General features: G+C 29.8%; 1 protein-coding gene across 2 annotated transcripts in view; it reads right to left on the reverse strand.

Annotated features, from left to right (window-relative positions):
• Window positions 1–9,560: 9,560 nt before the first annotated feature.
• bchs (WD repeat and FYVE domain containing 3 bchs) overlaps window positions 9,561–14,139 on the reverse strand; it is a 35,750-nt gene continuing 31,171 nt past the window's right edge. For both annotated transcript variants that reach the window (XM_014231718.3, XM_014231726.3), the window contains exons 23-27: window positions 13,853–14,074; window positions 13,685–13,789; window positions 12,558–12,692; window positions 12,376–12,490; window positions 9,561–11,447 (exon numbers count right to left, since the gene is read on the reverse strand). In XM_014231718.3, the coding sequence (XP_014087193.3) occupies window positions 11,282–11,447; window positions 12,376–12,490; window positions 12,558–12,692; window positions 13,685–13,789; window positions 13,853–14,074 (743 nt within the window). In that variant the 3' untranslated portion in view covers window positions 9,561–11,281. The remainder of the gene's footprint in view (window positions 11,448–12,375; window positions 12,491–12,557; window positions 12,693–13,684; window positions 13,790–13,852; window positions 14,075–14,139) is intronic.

A 14,139-nucleotide genomic window follows, 5' to 3' on the forward strand; every position in this document is an offset into this window, starting at 1 on the left:
AGCTATTAGACATAGTGCATACCTTGATAGTTTGAAGCCTGGTAGCATAAGTTCGAAGCTGTCTCAATATATTTCAGTACGAGTATATACAATACTAAGGTACTTCATTTTCGATACATTTTCATTCAAGTTGCTACGTCAATTTTTTGCGCTTCTAGGCTGACCCTAAAAGTAAAAAGCAACCTCCGAACATAACTAACTTATTATACTTTCGGCGCTATCAATAAAAAAGTTTTGTTACTTACTTGAGTTTTTGCCAAACAATTCACTAGGATTTTATGTCCTTTACAGGGTATCGGTATTAACTATAGCAGATAGCTGCCTAACTAACCGATCAAACTCAAGTCTTTGTATGAAAAACCTTTTTGTTTGACGAGATCTCTTCACGAAATTCGGCATGGATTATTGTCCAAGGTAACGCTACAATATCCGAATATATTGTTCAGATCGATCTACTATAGCATATAGTTGACATACAAACTGACCGATCCAAATCAATGTAAAGATTTTGATGTACCTTTTTGCGCTACAATAAATACAGCTGCAAAGGGTATTATAACTTCAGTGCAGGCGAAGTTAACGTTTTTTCTTGTTCTTTGTTAATAATGCATTAGATCTAGCTAAAATAAATTATTAAATGGAAGGTCTTATTTAACACAGACTGATCCGATTCTGGTGAAGTATTCACTATTTTTTCGATAACTTGTGCCCATTTAAAAGGGAATATCGTAATGCCATTCTCATATAAATCATCTCTGATAGCAAAACCTGTGGCCGTCAAGTTTCATAAGCTCTTCTGGAGACGAATTTTCGACCAGTAAAACTATACGCCATAGACAGAAACAGGTAGTAATCACTTTATGATAGGCTTGAACTATAAGCTGGATGACTAAGCACCTCCCAACCAAGCTCCCGAAGCTTCTGATGAGCCACTATCGATTTTGTGGTCTGGCGTGGTGCTGCTGGAACACAATTACTTTACTTTTGGCGTAAGCTTGCTGCTTTTGTGCGCTTGCTTCCATCAGACGATCCAATTGTTGGTCCAAATTAAGAGTTTCGCTGCAAAGAGGCAGCTCATAGATGAATACCTACCAATGCCACCAAGCGATTCGAAGATGGAAATTTGTTCCATAAGATTTTTTTGCATTAACTTGTGCTCCCATACAGCGATCTTAATTTAGAATCCAGTCTTATTTTAATGATTCCAAATGGTTATTTAAAACCATGCTTACATGACGGACTCAACGGTTTCCATTACGTTTTCGATATTTTCGACATTTATTGAAAAATTAATGGTTTTCTTTTTACTAGACCTTAAAATATCTTCCACTGCGTGAGGGCTGTATGGAGCGTACAGCGTCAAAAATTTTCGTTTAAGACATTTAAAGTTACTTTCTAAAAGATCACAAGGAACTCTCTTCAAATAGAGTTCTTATACTCAACTTTAAACTCGACAAATCTGTATTTCTAAATCAAAATGTATGCAAATACACATATGTATATATAGAAATGCTATTTAAATATTTTATTACTTTTATCACATCTGTGAGCATCAGTTAGGGACAAGCAGTTGTCGCCCATCCATTTATAAAGAACCTTGGTAACATCTTATACAATATGTGTATGCATAAATTAGCAGCTGAGGAACAACTTATAGAATGTAAGAAAACCTTCGCATCAGCTAACGGCAAATACCACAAACGTCTTAGCCATGTCCTTTTTCCAATCCACAAAAAAGTACTAAAATTCGCAGAAATATAAATAAATAATATGAAAACGATATTGCTGCACATCAAACATTTCCGATAAGTAATACTAAAAATATTTATGTCTACTTAGAACAATAATGTATGTATCGTAAGGTGCTTTGCGCAAGTGGCGACAGAAATACACTCACTACATATACGATTGTCTATAAAAATAATGTTGAAGACCTTTTCAAAGCCTCAGTTGCATGCAAAATCGAAGACTGCCAACCAATGTGACCACCGAACAATGGAGTTTGCGTGTGTCGATGTATGTATGTATGTGTATTCACATGGCATGTATCATACAAGTATATTAATAATATTTTATTTAAATGTCCAAGACATCACAGTGAAGACCTAAGCTCACACATCATAGCGACATCAAAATGTCTTGGCTGACATGGCGTAAGGCTGCAGAAGGCATCACATTGTCATATTGTACAATTTCTTTATGTTTAGTTGTGTACAACAACAATAGTAACAAAAGTAGCAGTAAGTTGGTCGGAGTGTGGTCAGCGAGCTGTACAATTGCGCCCAAGGATACTTGTCTTTGCTAATCCTTTAACCGCACGGACACAAGCGAACAAACACAGATAGGCACATACACACCTACACATAGAAGAGACACACATCTGTACATACATAGTTGAGTAATACAACATCTTTTGTCGTTTTCAATAGCTGATTTGCGCTGCCGAGCCCTTTGGCTATTCGTCATTCGCACTCAAAGTAATTCAAGTACGAATCTAAACATAAATACATACATATATATATATATATATATTTATACCCTGAACAGGGTATAATAACTTTGCCATTCCAAGTTTGTAACACCCAGAAGGAAAAGCCGGATACCCTATAAAATATTATATATCATTTAGCATGACGAGTGGAGTCGATTTAGCCATGCTCGTCTGTATATGTGCGAACTAGTTCCTCAGTTTTTGTGATATTAAGCTAAAATTTTATACATATCGTTTTTTCCTCAAAAAGCTGCTCATTTGTCGGAGCCTCCGATATCGGACCACTATTACATATAGCTGCCATACAAACCGAATGCTCAAAATTAAGTTCTTGTATGAAAAACTTTTTTATTTGACAAGATATCTTTACGAAATATCGGCATATACTATAATCTAAAGTAAAGATATATTCTTTGAAGAAATTGTTCAGATCTAAACACTATAACATATAGCTGCCATACAAACTGGCCGATCAAAATCAACTTCTTGCATGAAATATTTTACATGAAAGAAGGGTATTATAGCTTCGGTGCAACCGAAGTTAGTTTTTTTTCTTGTCTTCATTTATATTTTATATTTGTATTTTTCTAACCATTTATTTTAAGTACAAAAAAAAAAGAGGAAACAAAAAGTATAAGCGAAATTGTTGGGTACATTTTTCATTGTTACTTATCTTTGCTTTATTATCTATTTGTTGTTCTTTATTGGCGCTTTATTTTTTCTTTATTATTCTTTTATGAATAGTAAAAGTGTTAAGTCGAGCATGTTTCAGAGACTGGGCGTAGGGAGGAGAAGTAAGGTGTCGTAGCGGCATACTTTATCCGATTATCGCGTTGCTAAATGTATTGTTAATATTTTTTGTCTTATTTTTTCTCATCACAATTTGAAGCCATTTTTTCCCCCTCACAGTCGTGTAAAGGAATGTGCCTATAAATATAGGGCAGAAAATATTTAGAGCAATAGTACTTCGTGTTAAAAGTAGAATGCGTTTTTTTTTACTGAATAAAATATTTTCCTAAAAATTAGAAAATAAGTATCATATGAAAATTCAAGAAGGTTAGGCATGTAATGTGTCTAGGAGTGATGCGCACATAAAAATAGTACTTACTTACATCTCACTTCCAGCGAGCTCAAGGCCTGTATAGCAGCTCTGTCAGCGGAGTGAATGCATGTCTTTCTAAAAGAAAGCCGCACTTCGTTGAAGTACATCTCCTGCTACCTTAATACTAGCTGCCACTTTCGCTTGAAAGACACTACAGTGGTCTGGCGGTCTGAAACATGAGTTGATTGAGAGCTCCCGACAGAAGACTTCCCCTTGAATTTTGACTTGTATGATTGCTTGCTATCAAGGATGCAATATAGCAAGACGTGGATGCTTTTTTACATCCCTACATCACTCGAAAACGGTATCAATTTAAAGAAAATACTAAAAGTACGCGTTAAACTTTGTCTTGGCAATCTTGTTGGAAAAGAACAGTAACATTTTCAATGCAGTCAGGAAAGAATTCAACGAGTTACCTTTCTGGTCGTTTCTGGTTATGAGAAGAATACATTTAAACTTTTATACTTGGCGATGCTCGTGACTCTGCTCGGATTGAAATACAGACACTTTGAAAAAATGTCTCTATCTAAATAAAATTGCGCTAATTTTAAATTCTTTATATATAGGCCAATGTAGAAGCTTTTTATCATATCATAGTATGTTGAAAGCAATTAGAAAAGTAAGTAAAAAAAACACCAAAACTAAAAGAGAATAATTTGGTTGCCAACTCTCCATTACCTACAACGTTATCATATAACCTTTTTCCATAGGACAATGATTTCGAAACTTAACCGTTTTTGACCTTTAAAAGTTCGACTGTGCTGTTGTAATCGCTTAAAAATTAAAACATCTCAATTCTTTTAACAATTCTTTCTTTATTTATTCACTTATGTTACATAAACATATAATATGTATGTATATTTGCAATTTTTTTTATATATATATTTTATTATTTGCTTACAGTTAGATATATGTATATGCGGTCAAATGGCTGTGCTCTTTGTGGCCATAAGTGTCATGAGCTTTATTTTATTAATATTTATTTATTTTTTTTTTTGTTTGGTTTTTTTTGTTTTTGTAAATTGCAATTTTTTTACTCAACAACATATTTGCGAATGCGTTGGTAAATATTTGTTAGTAATTTTAAAGAATATATGAAATATACCAATGCAACTAAAGATTACATGGAAAAAGTGAGGTTAAGAAGAAGATGATTGTCTTCATTCTTCGTTTATTTCGTTTGCAGTCATAAATGTAAAATATAATACTTGTGCTGTCTGTGGACTTGAGCTAGTAATTATGTTTGAAGATAGTTGTTTTCGGCTGTACAGATTAGCTAACTTCACAGACGCAAACTGACTATAGTTGAAAAATTTTGTTTTTATTAGTATTTCAATGGCTGTATGTTATTCATATGAAATATTTTTTGATACTACCATAAATATGCTGAGATTTTATTTTTTTTTATGTTATTACTTAAGTGGTAACATGGGTTTCGGCGAGCAAAAAACGACCTATTTTCAATAATTTATTTAACATATAAAAAATTAAATTTTTTTTTCAAACTTTTTAGTATTTCAAAGATACAGATCTTACAAAGATTTTGTGAAATTTTTAAAAGTAAATATTCAAAACTCGGTCATTACGACATCATTTTCGGCAATCCCTCGGAAAAAAGGTGCCTCCGCTTAGACAGCAGAACTTATTACGGGATCATCAAAAGTAAAATGAAAAAAACGTGTTTTAACTAAATCTAATGAACTAGCTATTAGACGAAGGAAAAACAAAAATAGTGAAAATTTGATTTTTGGCAGAAGTTTTTACAAAAAAATTAAAGTTTCTCAGGGTTTTTTTTTTAAGTAGTTTTAATTGAACAGAAGAAATCTTTCGTGCATTATATAATATATTATATCTTATTATTATATATATAAATTATATCTCGAAGACCTGTGTAAAATTTCATTAAAATCAGCTGAGTGGTTCGCGAGAAAACTTGACAACCGACTTTGAAAACACAGTTTCAAGAAAAACACTTTTAAAATTTTAGGTGACTTTAAAGCTCGAGCTCGCACAACTTTTCAAGGCTGCATCTCCGAAACTATTACTTGGATGAGTTTGAGAATATAGAACAATGTTATAGTGATGTTATTGTATTAAATAAGATCATTAAACAATTTTTTTTTGCAGACGTAAAACCCATGTAACCCCTTAACTCAAATATCTTCCATCTTCCAAATCAACCAAATATATTTTCGAAATGGTGCCACTACTGAATGCTAAATTTTGCTACAATTTTTGAAAATGTGTGCTTGTATTTGTATGTGTTTTCTCATATGCAAATATGTGCCTGTGTGCGTGAGCTTTGTGCTTTGCGTGTGCTTGAGCTTTAAACTCTGCTTTTTTGTAATTTTCAATAATTTTCACTACAGCATATTGCACTTATTTATTTAAAATGTTTTTTATTTTTTATATATCATATTTTTAAATTTTTTTTCCTCTTACAATTTTAATATTTTCCCAATTTTGTTCTATTTGTCTACTTTTATTTTCTCAACCATATTTCTAATGCATATTTGGTATTTCTAATTATTTTTTACTATTATTTGTCAACTTGCACAAAATTTACATACAATTTTCTCGCATTTGCCATAATATTTATTTATGCACCCAATCACTTTGTAATAGACGCCATTTTGTAGTTTCTTATTTTATTTTTTATTTTTGTAATTTTGCTGTTAAATATCTGCCGCGCTCGCTGAGGCTCTGCGCTCTTCGCATGTTTACCTTCGCTGAAATAACTAAAGTTGTTTACATTTTTGAAATAATTTGTCGTTTCATGCGAAACATTTTCAATATAATAATAATATTCTTTTCGGTTTAGACATTTTCGAATGTAATTTGTTACTTTTTTCCTTATATTTATAATATTCTGGCATAACATTTTTTAATTCATACAAATGTATGTATGGTATGTGGTGCAGTTAAATTCATTGGCAGGTAGCTTTGGAATACAAAAATATTGAGGTAAATTTATTTGTGGGCATATCTGAAAAAAATCTATTTTATAATGCGTTTCAAGCCATAGTTTTGACTCATTAGACAGTTCTAAATTAAAAAAACGTTCAATACTATATAAAGTTTTTTTCCCCATAATGCATAATGTAAGCATAATAAAAATTCTTACAAAAAAGCCTATATAGATAATTTACTAATGTCTGAAAGATTTAGAAATCCCCCCCCCCCCCCTAAATTCAAAACAAAAAATTAAAAAGAAAACTTTCCACTAACAATAAGCTTAGAAATGTTTGCGACAATGTCGTTGTAGAATAAGTATTCTTAAAAGTTATAAAAATTCTTTAAAATGTATATAAAAAGAATCCCATATAGATAATTCACAAATATCTTAAAGATTTAGAAGTATTCGTCTTTTTCCGTTTCTTCTTCGTGTTGCTACTTCCGATTTGATATTTGGAAAAAATTGTTCGAGTGATGTAAGGAAGGAAAACGTTTATCCAAATATAAACATATATCCGTTATGATTTGATGATATATAAAAAGGTTAAAATAAGCACGATCTATGAAAATATGCACATTTAGTGTGACAGCCTAAAAAATATGATTTTTGGGAAATTAAAAACAAAGTACTGTATCAGTTGTTTTAATAAGGGTACATTAATGCGTATGTTAAGAATACACAGTAAAATTTTTAAATTTAAGCTGCAATGCAAAAAAATATATTATATTAATTTGATAACTTTTTTCCGAATAATCACTTTGAAAAATATAGTTTTGAGAAAAACGCATTAAAAAACAAACTGACTACTGATTGAACTGAACTGCTACACTTTAGAAAGCTGTAACTCAAAAACTATTTGAGATATCGATTCAAAAAGGCAATATGGTATTTTTAAAGACATAACCTATTGAAATACTAAAAAAAGATAAGTATTTTTCTCTTGTCCTGCGTATCGCGTATTGTGACTTTCTACATTTGTTGATGATTGTTATGAGAAAAAAATAATAATCAATTTCCTAAGAATGTTTTCGTTCTTAAGTAATTGAGCGATAGATGGACCACAAACTCTGAATTAACATAGAAAGAATTATATCAAACATATCTTTCACTATGGCCTTCATATTCGAAATTTAGGGATTTTGCCCAAACACTATGTCTCAAAATCAATTTTCTCTCTTTCTAAAAGCAGATTTTTTTTTACGTTACTGTACCAACAGGCTGCTAACCCAAGACTTTTTGAAGAGTTAGAACACAAAATCTATTTGTTATTAGTTATTTAGAATCCGTCAAGCAAAGACCAATGACATAAGCGAATGGCTACTTCTTATGGTTTCAAATATTCGATTCCGGACTTACTGTATCTAAAGCAGCTGAACTGAATAAATTACCTATAATAAAACTGTTCCAACAGCTTCGAAATATATTTTTTTAACAATTTTCAATATAAATATATTTTGCTACATTTAAAAAACTTGTTTTTAAAAATAAAATATTTCGAAAACAAATTTAAAAAAAGAATAAAATGAGAATCATTGTTATTAGACAATAGTCGAAATAGTTTTCATAAAGTCTACTTTGAAGAAATTTTTTTAAATTAAAAAGTATTTTTTTATTGAAATACGGTATAATTGTAAATAAAACACTTCAGATCTATATAATGGCGAATCAAAATATTGACAATTTTGTTATAAACACTTATTTTCCAATATAATTATTAATATAATGATAATTATTGAAATCAATATTTAAATAAAATATTAGGTCTAGTGAAAAGAAATCAGCTATTTTTGCTTTAAATTGAAGGGTTTGTTTCGCTTAGTTATTCTGACAATCGATTTTCCCAAGCTGCTCTTGAGGCAAATTTTTCACCAACAGAAACATTCACGCAACATAAAGGCTTGGTGCCAGTTCTGAACTATAAGGTAAATGCATAAAAGCGCCTTACCAAGCTCTCAGAGTGTCGGGCGAGTCAGTATCTCTGTTTATGGCCTGGCATTGTCTGAATGGAATACAATTCTTCTGCTTGGTCGATTTTGGGTGATTGCTTCCTACTGACGTTGCCATTGTTGACAGTACCGAACTGTTAACAGTTTGGCTGTAGGAGTGCAGCTTATAGCTCATTCCCTGCCAATACCACCAAACACAGAGCAAAACCTTCCTGCTCGCCAATCCTGGCACCCATACATAGAGCTTTCTTTTAAACTGTCACGGTTCTTGCGCAATATTTAGCTGCTGGACAATCGAAGCAGTGCTTTTATAATTGTCAGACTAGACGATTCGATTAGTTTCTCAATATTTTCGATTATTGGTTCCAGAGTGTGAAGCGGCGTATCAAAATTGCTGAGTGATAGGCTGTTGTAGATGTAGAACCTATTCACTTATTCAGCCGCTTAGCTTGCGTTGTCGTCTTTATCGAAGAAAACCAGGCCTATTGTGAGGCTTGCTCAAGCACTAAGTTAAGCAATCACAAAAGTGTGGGGAAGTTTTTTTAGTACGAAAAATTTTACTAACGCTATAATCGGAACCCGAACGCACTAATACAACGCAATATAGAATTCATCAATTGGGAGGATAATGCATTTCTCTTTACTACACCTTACATATGTATTTCAATTTCGAGTATTGGTTAAAGTAGCTATTATAAAAGGAAAAATACATAGAAAAATTGGAAACAAATTTTATAACTTATTTTTTTATTCTGAGCAAAGGAATAAACTTATGTAAAATGAACAAAAATATGAAGAATTAAATATTTTGAAATTATTGCATTTAAATTTTTATTTATTATAATAAAATTAAGACATTGCGAAATTAAAGTTAAAGTAACGTGGCGGTTGCCATTTTGCCTGTGATAGTCTAAATAATCATAAAACCAACTAACTTTCATTCAAGATCACACAATTTGATTATAATTTCGAAGTAAGTCATATTTTTAGTTACTGTAGCTCTGAAAATTCCAACAACCCTTTTTATAGTAAAATTTCCTCACCAATTCAAAACACAACAAAAACTTATTGGTTTTTTGTTTTTTTTTCCAACTAATTTCACTAATATATTTTGCAATTTTATAAGCATAAACATTTCTTTGCCATTATCGCTAAATTTTCTAATACAATTTGTCTTAATTTGTTGCCTTTGAATTTCGTAATACTTTTGTCTTTATCGTTTATAGCACGAATACATGCGAATATGTTGTTCTTAATAATTTTTTTTTTATTTTAATAGTTTTTTGGTTTTTTTTCATAATTTTCTCTTTAATTTTTTATATTTTTATTTCAATAATTCTATGCTTTTATTATTGTGCTCTCATCAATTAATATTACATACATAGACGCAGATTTTGCAGAATTTATTTCATTAAATATTTGTTACTTTTTTCAAAACGCATAAACACAAATTTTTAGCTGATTTTTTTAAATTTATTTTTTTTAATTGAAATTATGTCTTTTGCACGCTCTTTGATAGTATTTTCAATTACAATATTTAGCGTATGCTTTGTAATATGCATTAATACAATAATAACAATAACATGCGCTCTTTGTGGCTGGCGTGTTTGCTCTGCTTGCAAAGTGGCGCATTTTTTTTTTGTGTCTGTTTTAGAGTGTGTGTATGTATATTTATGGAAATATTTATAGAGGGCATGAAAGTGCGCGGCTAAAATGATAGATGAACGCGTAATATTTGCTACTACAAATAGTTTACAAGTACAATGCAATAAATTACAATACTTATTTAGCGTTAACATTTTTTATATATTTTTTTATATTACTTTTTATTTTAATATATATATATTTTTTTTATTTTTAATATCATTTTTATTTTCATTTATTCATTTATTTATTTATTTATTTATTTATTTTTGTGTAGCTGTAACTCAATATGCTTCTCGCAAAGTGGCATGTGGTATATCTTTCTCTGTTTGGTTTCAAGCAAGCGCATTGTTATCTTATAAAGATTATTATTAATGTTCGTTATTATTGTTAGACACATTTGGTTTGCTATTTTCTTAAGCGGCAATAAAGCTTAAACAATATTTATTTTTCTTTTAATTTTTTATTAGAAATTTATTTTTCATAAATTTATTTATTATTTTTTGCCATTTTGTCTTTAAATAATAATTTATAGTCATTTTAAAAAATATACTATTTTATCAGTAGTTGTCGTAATAAATAAATAGAAAGTATAAAAAGTTTATTTTACATTAGAAATAGCAGAGTTTTGGGACGAGTTGTATGTAAAAGGTTTCGATTTCACTTTTTCGAGAAATTTTTTAGTTATTTTATTTATTTATTATTATTTTTTTTTTTTTGGTTTGCTCTTAAAGTGTTTGACATTGGCGTTTGCTTTGTATGCGAAATTAAACTAAATAAAATGTAATTGTTAATAGCATTATAAAACAGCCTTGTTGTTTGATGGTGACACACAATAATATCTTCGTATGAGATTTTAAAATACAAATACAAATACAAAATAGAAAACAGCTTAAAAATTACATGCATAAAAATTACAAAAATTAAATATAGTAGTAGATATATACAAATTTAAAAATCTTTAACAAAAAATCGAGTAAAATTGAAAATATATGCCTACGAGTATAATATTAATAATCATTTATAATAATATTATTATAATATTAAAAAAAAAATAAACTATAAAGCCGATGTTGTTACAATTGCTGCTAATTTTTTGCATGTTTTTGTCTTAAATTTACAACAATTAGGTTTTTCAATTTCTAATTATCCACTGAGTTGGCGCGTAATTGACTAAAACAGGCCTGACACACACGCACTGGTTTCAATATGCGCAAGCGCGAGATTTCCGATTCGAAGCGGCTGCACTTGTTGCAGAAGACCTGACCGCAGTTGCGACAGTGGTGCTTGCGCTCGTAGAGATTGAATCTGTTGAAGTTGTTGAATAAAAGATAAATAAAAATATAGTATTGAATTTAAAAAAATCGACATACATTTTTTTGATTTCAAAAATATACCAAAAAAAATTTTAAAATATAAGCTTTTTAAAAAATACAGTTAATAAAATATATAAAATTTACTAAAATACTGAATTTATTTCGAAAGTATTTATAACAAAATTCTAATGATATACTAAACATTTTTAAAATTATAATTTTTAATAAAAAAAGCAATTTGTTTCTTAATATATAATATAAATTTTTTTCTAATAATACAAAAAGTAAAATTTAAAAAAATTTTAAAAAGTATAAACATTAAAAAAAATTTTTTTTAAATTATTTTCCAAAATATAATTTTGTTTGTAACTAAAAAAAAAAATCTAAAACAATAATAGTAATATAATATATAAAAATTTTTCAAAAAAAATTTTTTTTTAATCATTTTCCAAAATATAATGTTTTTTTGTAACTATAAAAAAATCTAAAAATAGTATAAAATAAGATTATAAAATTTCTATAAATATTTTTTTCTAAAACCACAAAAAACCAAATTTCATCAAAATATATGTAAGAATTTTTGAAAAATATATGACATTTACCGAACTATTAATTTTTTTTCAATATATTATAAAAAATGCTAAATTTTTTCCAAAAATATTTTGTTTATATAAATTTTTTTATTTTTAAATAATAACTTTTTTTAAAACACACAAAAAACGAAAGTTTCTTAATATATATAACATTTTACAAAAATATAAATTTTTTTCGAAAAAAAAATATTTCTAAAACTGTAATATTTTTCAAAAAATATAAATAATTTTAGCTATTTTACAATTTTTTCATATTTTTTTTCAAAAATTTACAAGTTTTGTACATTATTTTTCATAATTATAAAAAAATTTTCAAAGCACACTCACTTCACGTGACACTTCACACACTGATCGGTTACTTCGTCCTTTAGCCAATGATCGGCTACTCCTCGGCCTGGCTGTTCGGTTACGCTCCACGAGAATATGCGTCCCCGTGCATCACCTGTGGTGAATTCATTTATTTTAGGTCAATTTATTTGCTTTTAGATAATTTTTTGTTTTTTACTTACCCACATACAAGATTTTGTGATCCTTCGAAACGGTGAGCGCTGTTATGCTCGCTGGTTCGGCATTGTCTTTGCGATCATATGCTGTGTGCATGGTGAGTTTTGAACGGAACATTAATTGACGTTGCCATTTGAAGCCTGTGTGGTTAAGAGAGATGGAAATTATTAAATAGTTTTAGATTATAGGATACAGACAAATAAGGAAAAAGTTTCAAAGTTTTGATGTGATTCCAAAATGTGTGCAGTATGATGGAAATAGATAGCTATCTAATTAATACTTCATTATGATTAGAATTTCTATTGTGATTTTTACAATATTATCTCTAAATATATAGGTCATATGACATGGTATCACGTGATTTCAATGAAGAATAATAAAAAAAAATTTTAGAATATGAGTCATATAATGCGATTTCAATGACAGGATCTGATGTAAAACTGTTACTGTTATACTGTTTTAAAAAGCTTGTTTTGACTAGTTTATTAGGTTAAGATAATAATCACGTGAAGTATATACGGAAAATGTAGGGGACATGAGTCATATGCTGTGATTTCAATGATGGAATCTGGTGTGAAATGATGATTCTGTTGCAAAAAGCTTGATTTGGTCTGATTGCAAGATTTAGGTACAAATCATGTGATGTGATATAATGAAAATTAATAGGATTTGAGACATCTGATCTGATTTCAATGCGATGATTTGATGCCATGTGACCTACGAGTATTAAAAATTTCATTTGATTATTTTGATCGTATTTCATATCACTAGTTTGATGTGTTGCGATTTGACAGTTCTTGTGATCATTTGATTAATAAACATATACTTTGAAAAACTTGATTGGATCAGTTTGGGTATATAACATGTGATGTGATATCATATGATTCTTATGATGCGATGTGATGTGTGTTATATCAACTGACGTAAATTATTGCAATTTGACTAACTCAACTGTACTAATACAATACAGTATATTTGATACGATATGATTTATTTAGTTTATAATATGATTATAACATCATGCGATCGCAAAGAGTCAAGTTAGTCAATTATAGATGCGTTAATGTGATATAATTATGTTGGAATAAAGAAATATAGATTACTTTCGCTTCACATTCTAGTCTATCCTTACCTTTTCTCAACGACTGCTCACTTTTGACTTTGTCATTGTCTACCATAACGAAACCGTCCGTCAGACTTGTGTCTGATTTGCTAGGACGTATCGTACGCTCCTCCTCTGCAAATATTTTGCGCATTAATATATTTCAATTGAACTTCAATGTACAATATATTTTCATACCATCAACGCATTTGCTTGCTATGCTTTCACCCTCCACGGTTGATGCCTTCATTTCGTGCAATGACTTTGCACCAGACAAAGAACTTTTCCGTCTGCCAGCAGCATCCTTATTATCTTTGCGCTCTGACTCTTGCGTCTCCTCTGCTTTGTCGGAATGTGTGGAGTGTTGTGAATGCGCCGAAGCTTCTGATATGCTACTTTCTGAACCAGATTTGGCGATAACTTTTGGTGTTAAGACAAGAAAAAAATAGATTGAAGAAATGTTTATACGAACAGGTAAGGGACCT

This window comes from Bactrocera oleae, chromosome 3, assembly GCF_042242935.1.
Source record: "Bactrocera oleae isolate idBacOlea1 chromosome 3, idBacOlea1, whole genome shotgun sequence".
Classification (NCBI taxonomy): Eukaryota; Metazoa; Arthropoda; class Insecta; order Diptera; family Tephritidae; genus Bactrocera; species Bactrocera oleae.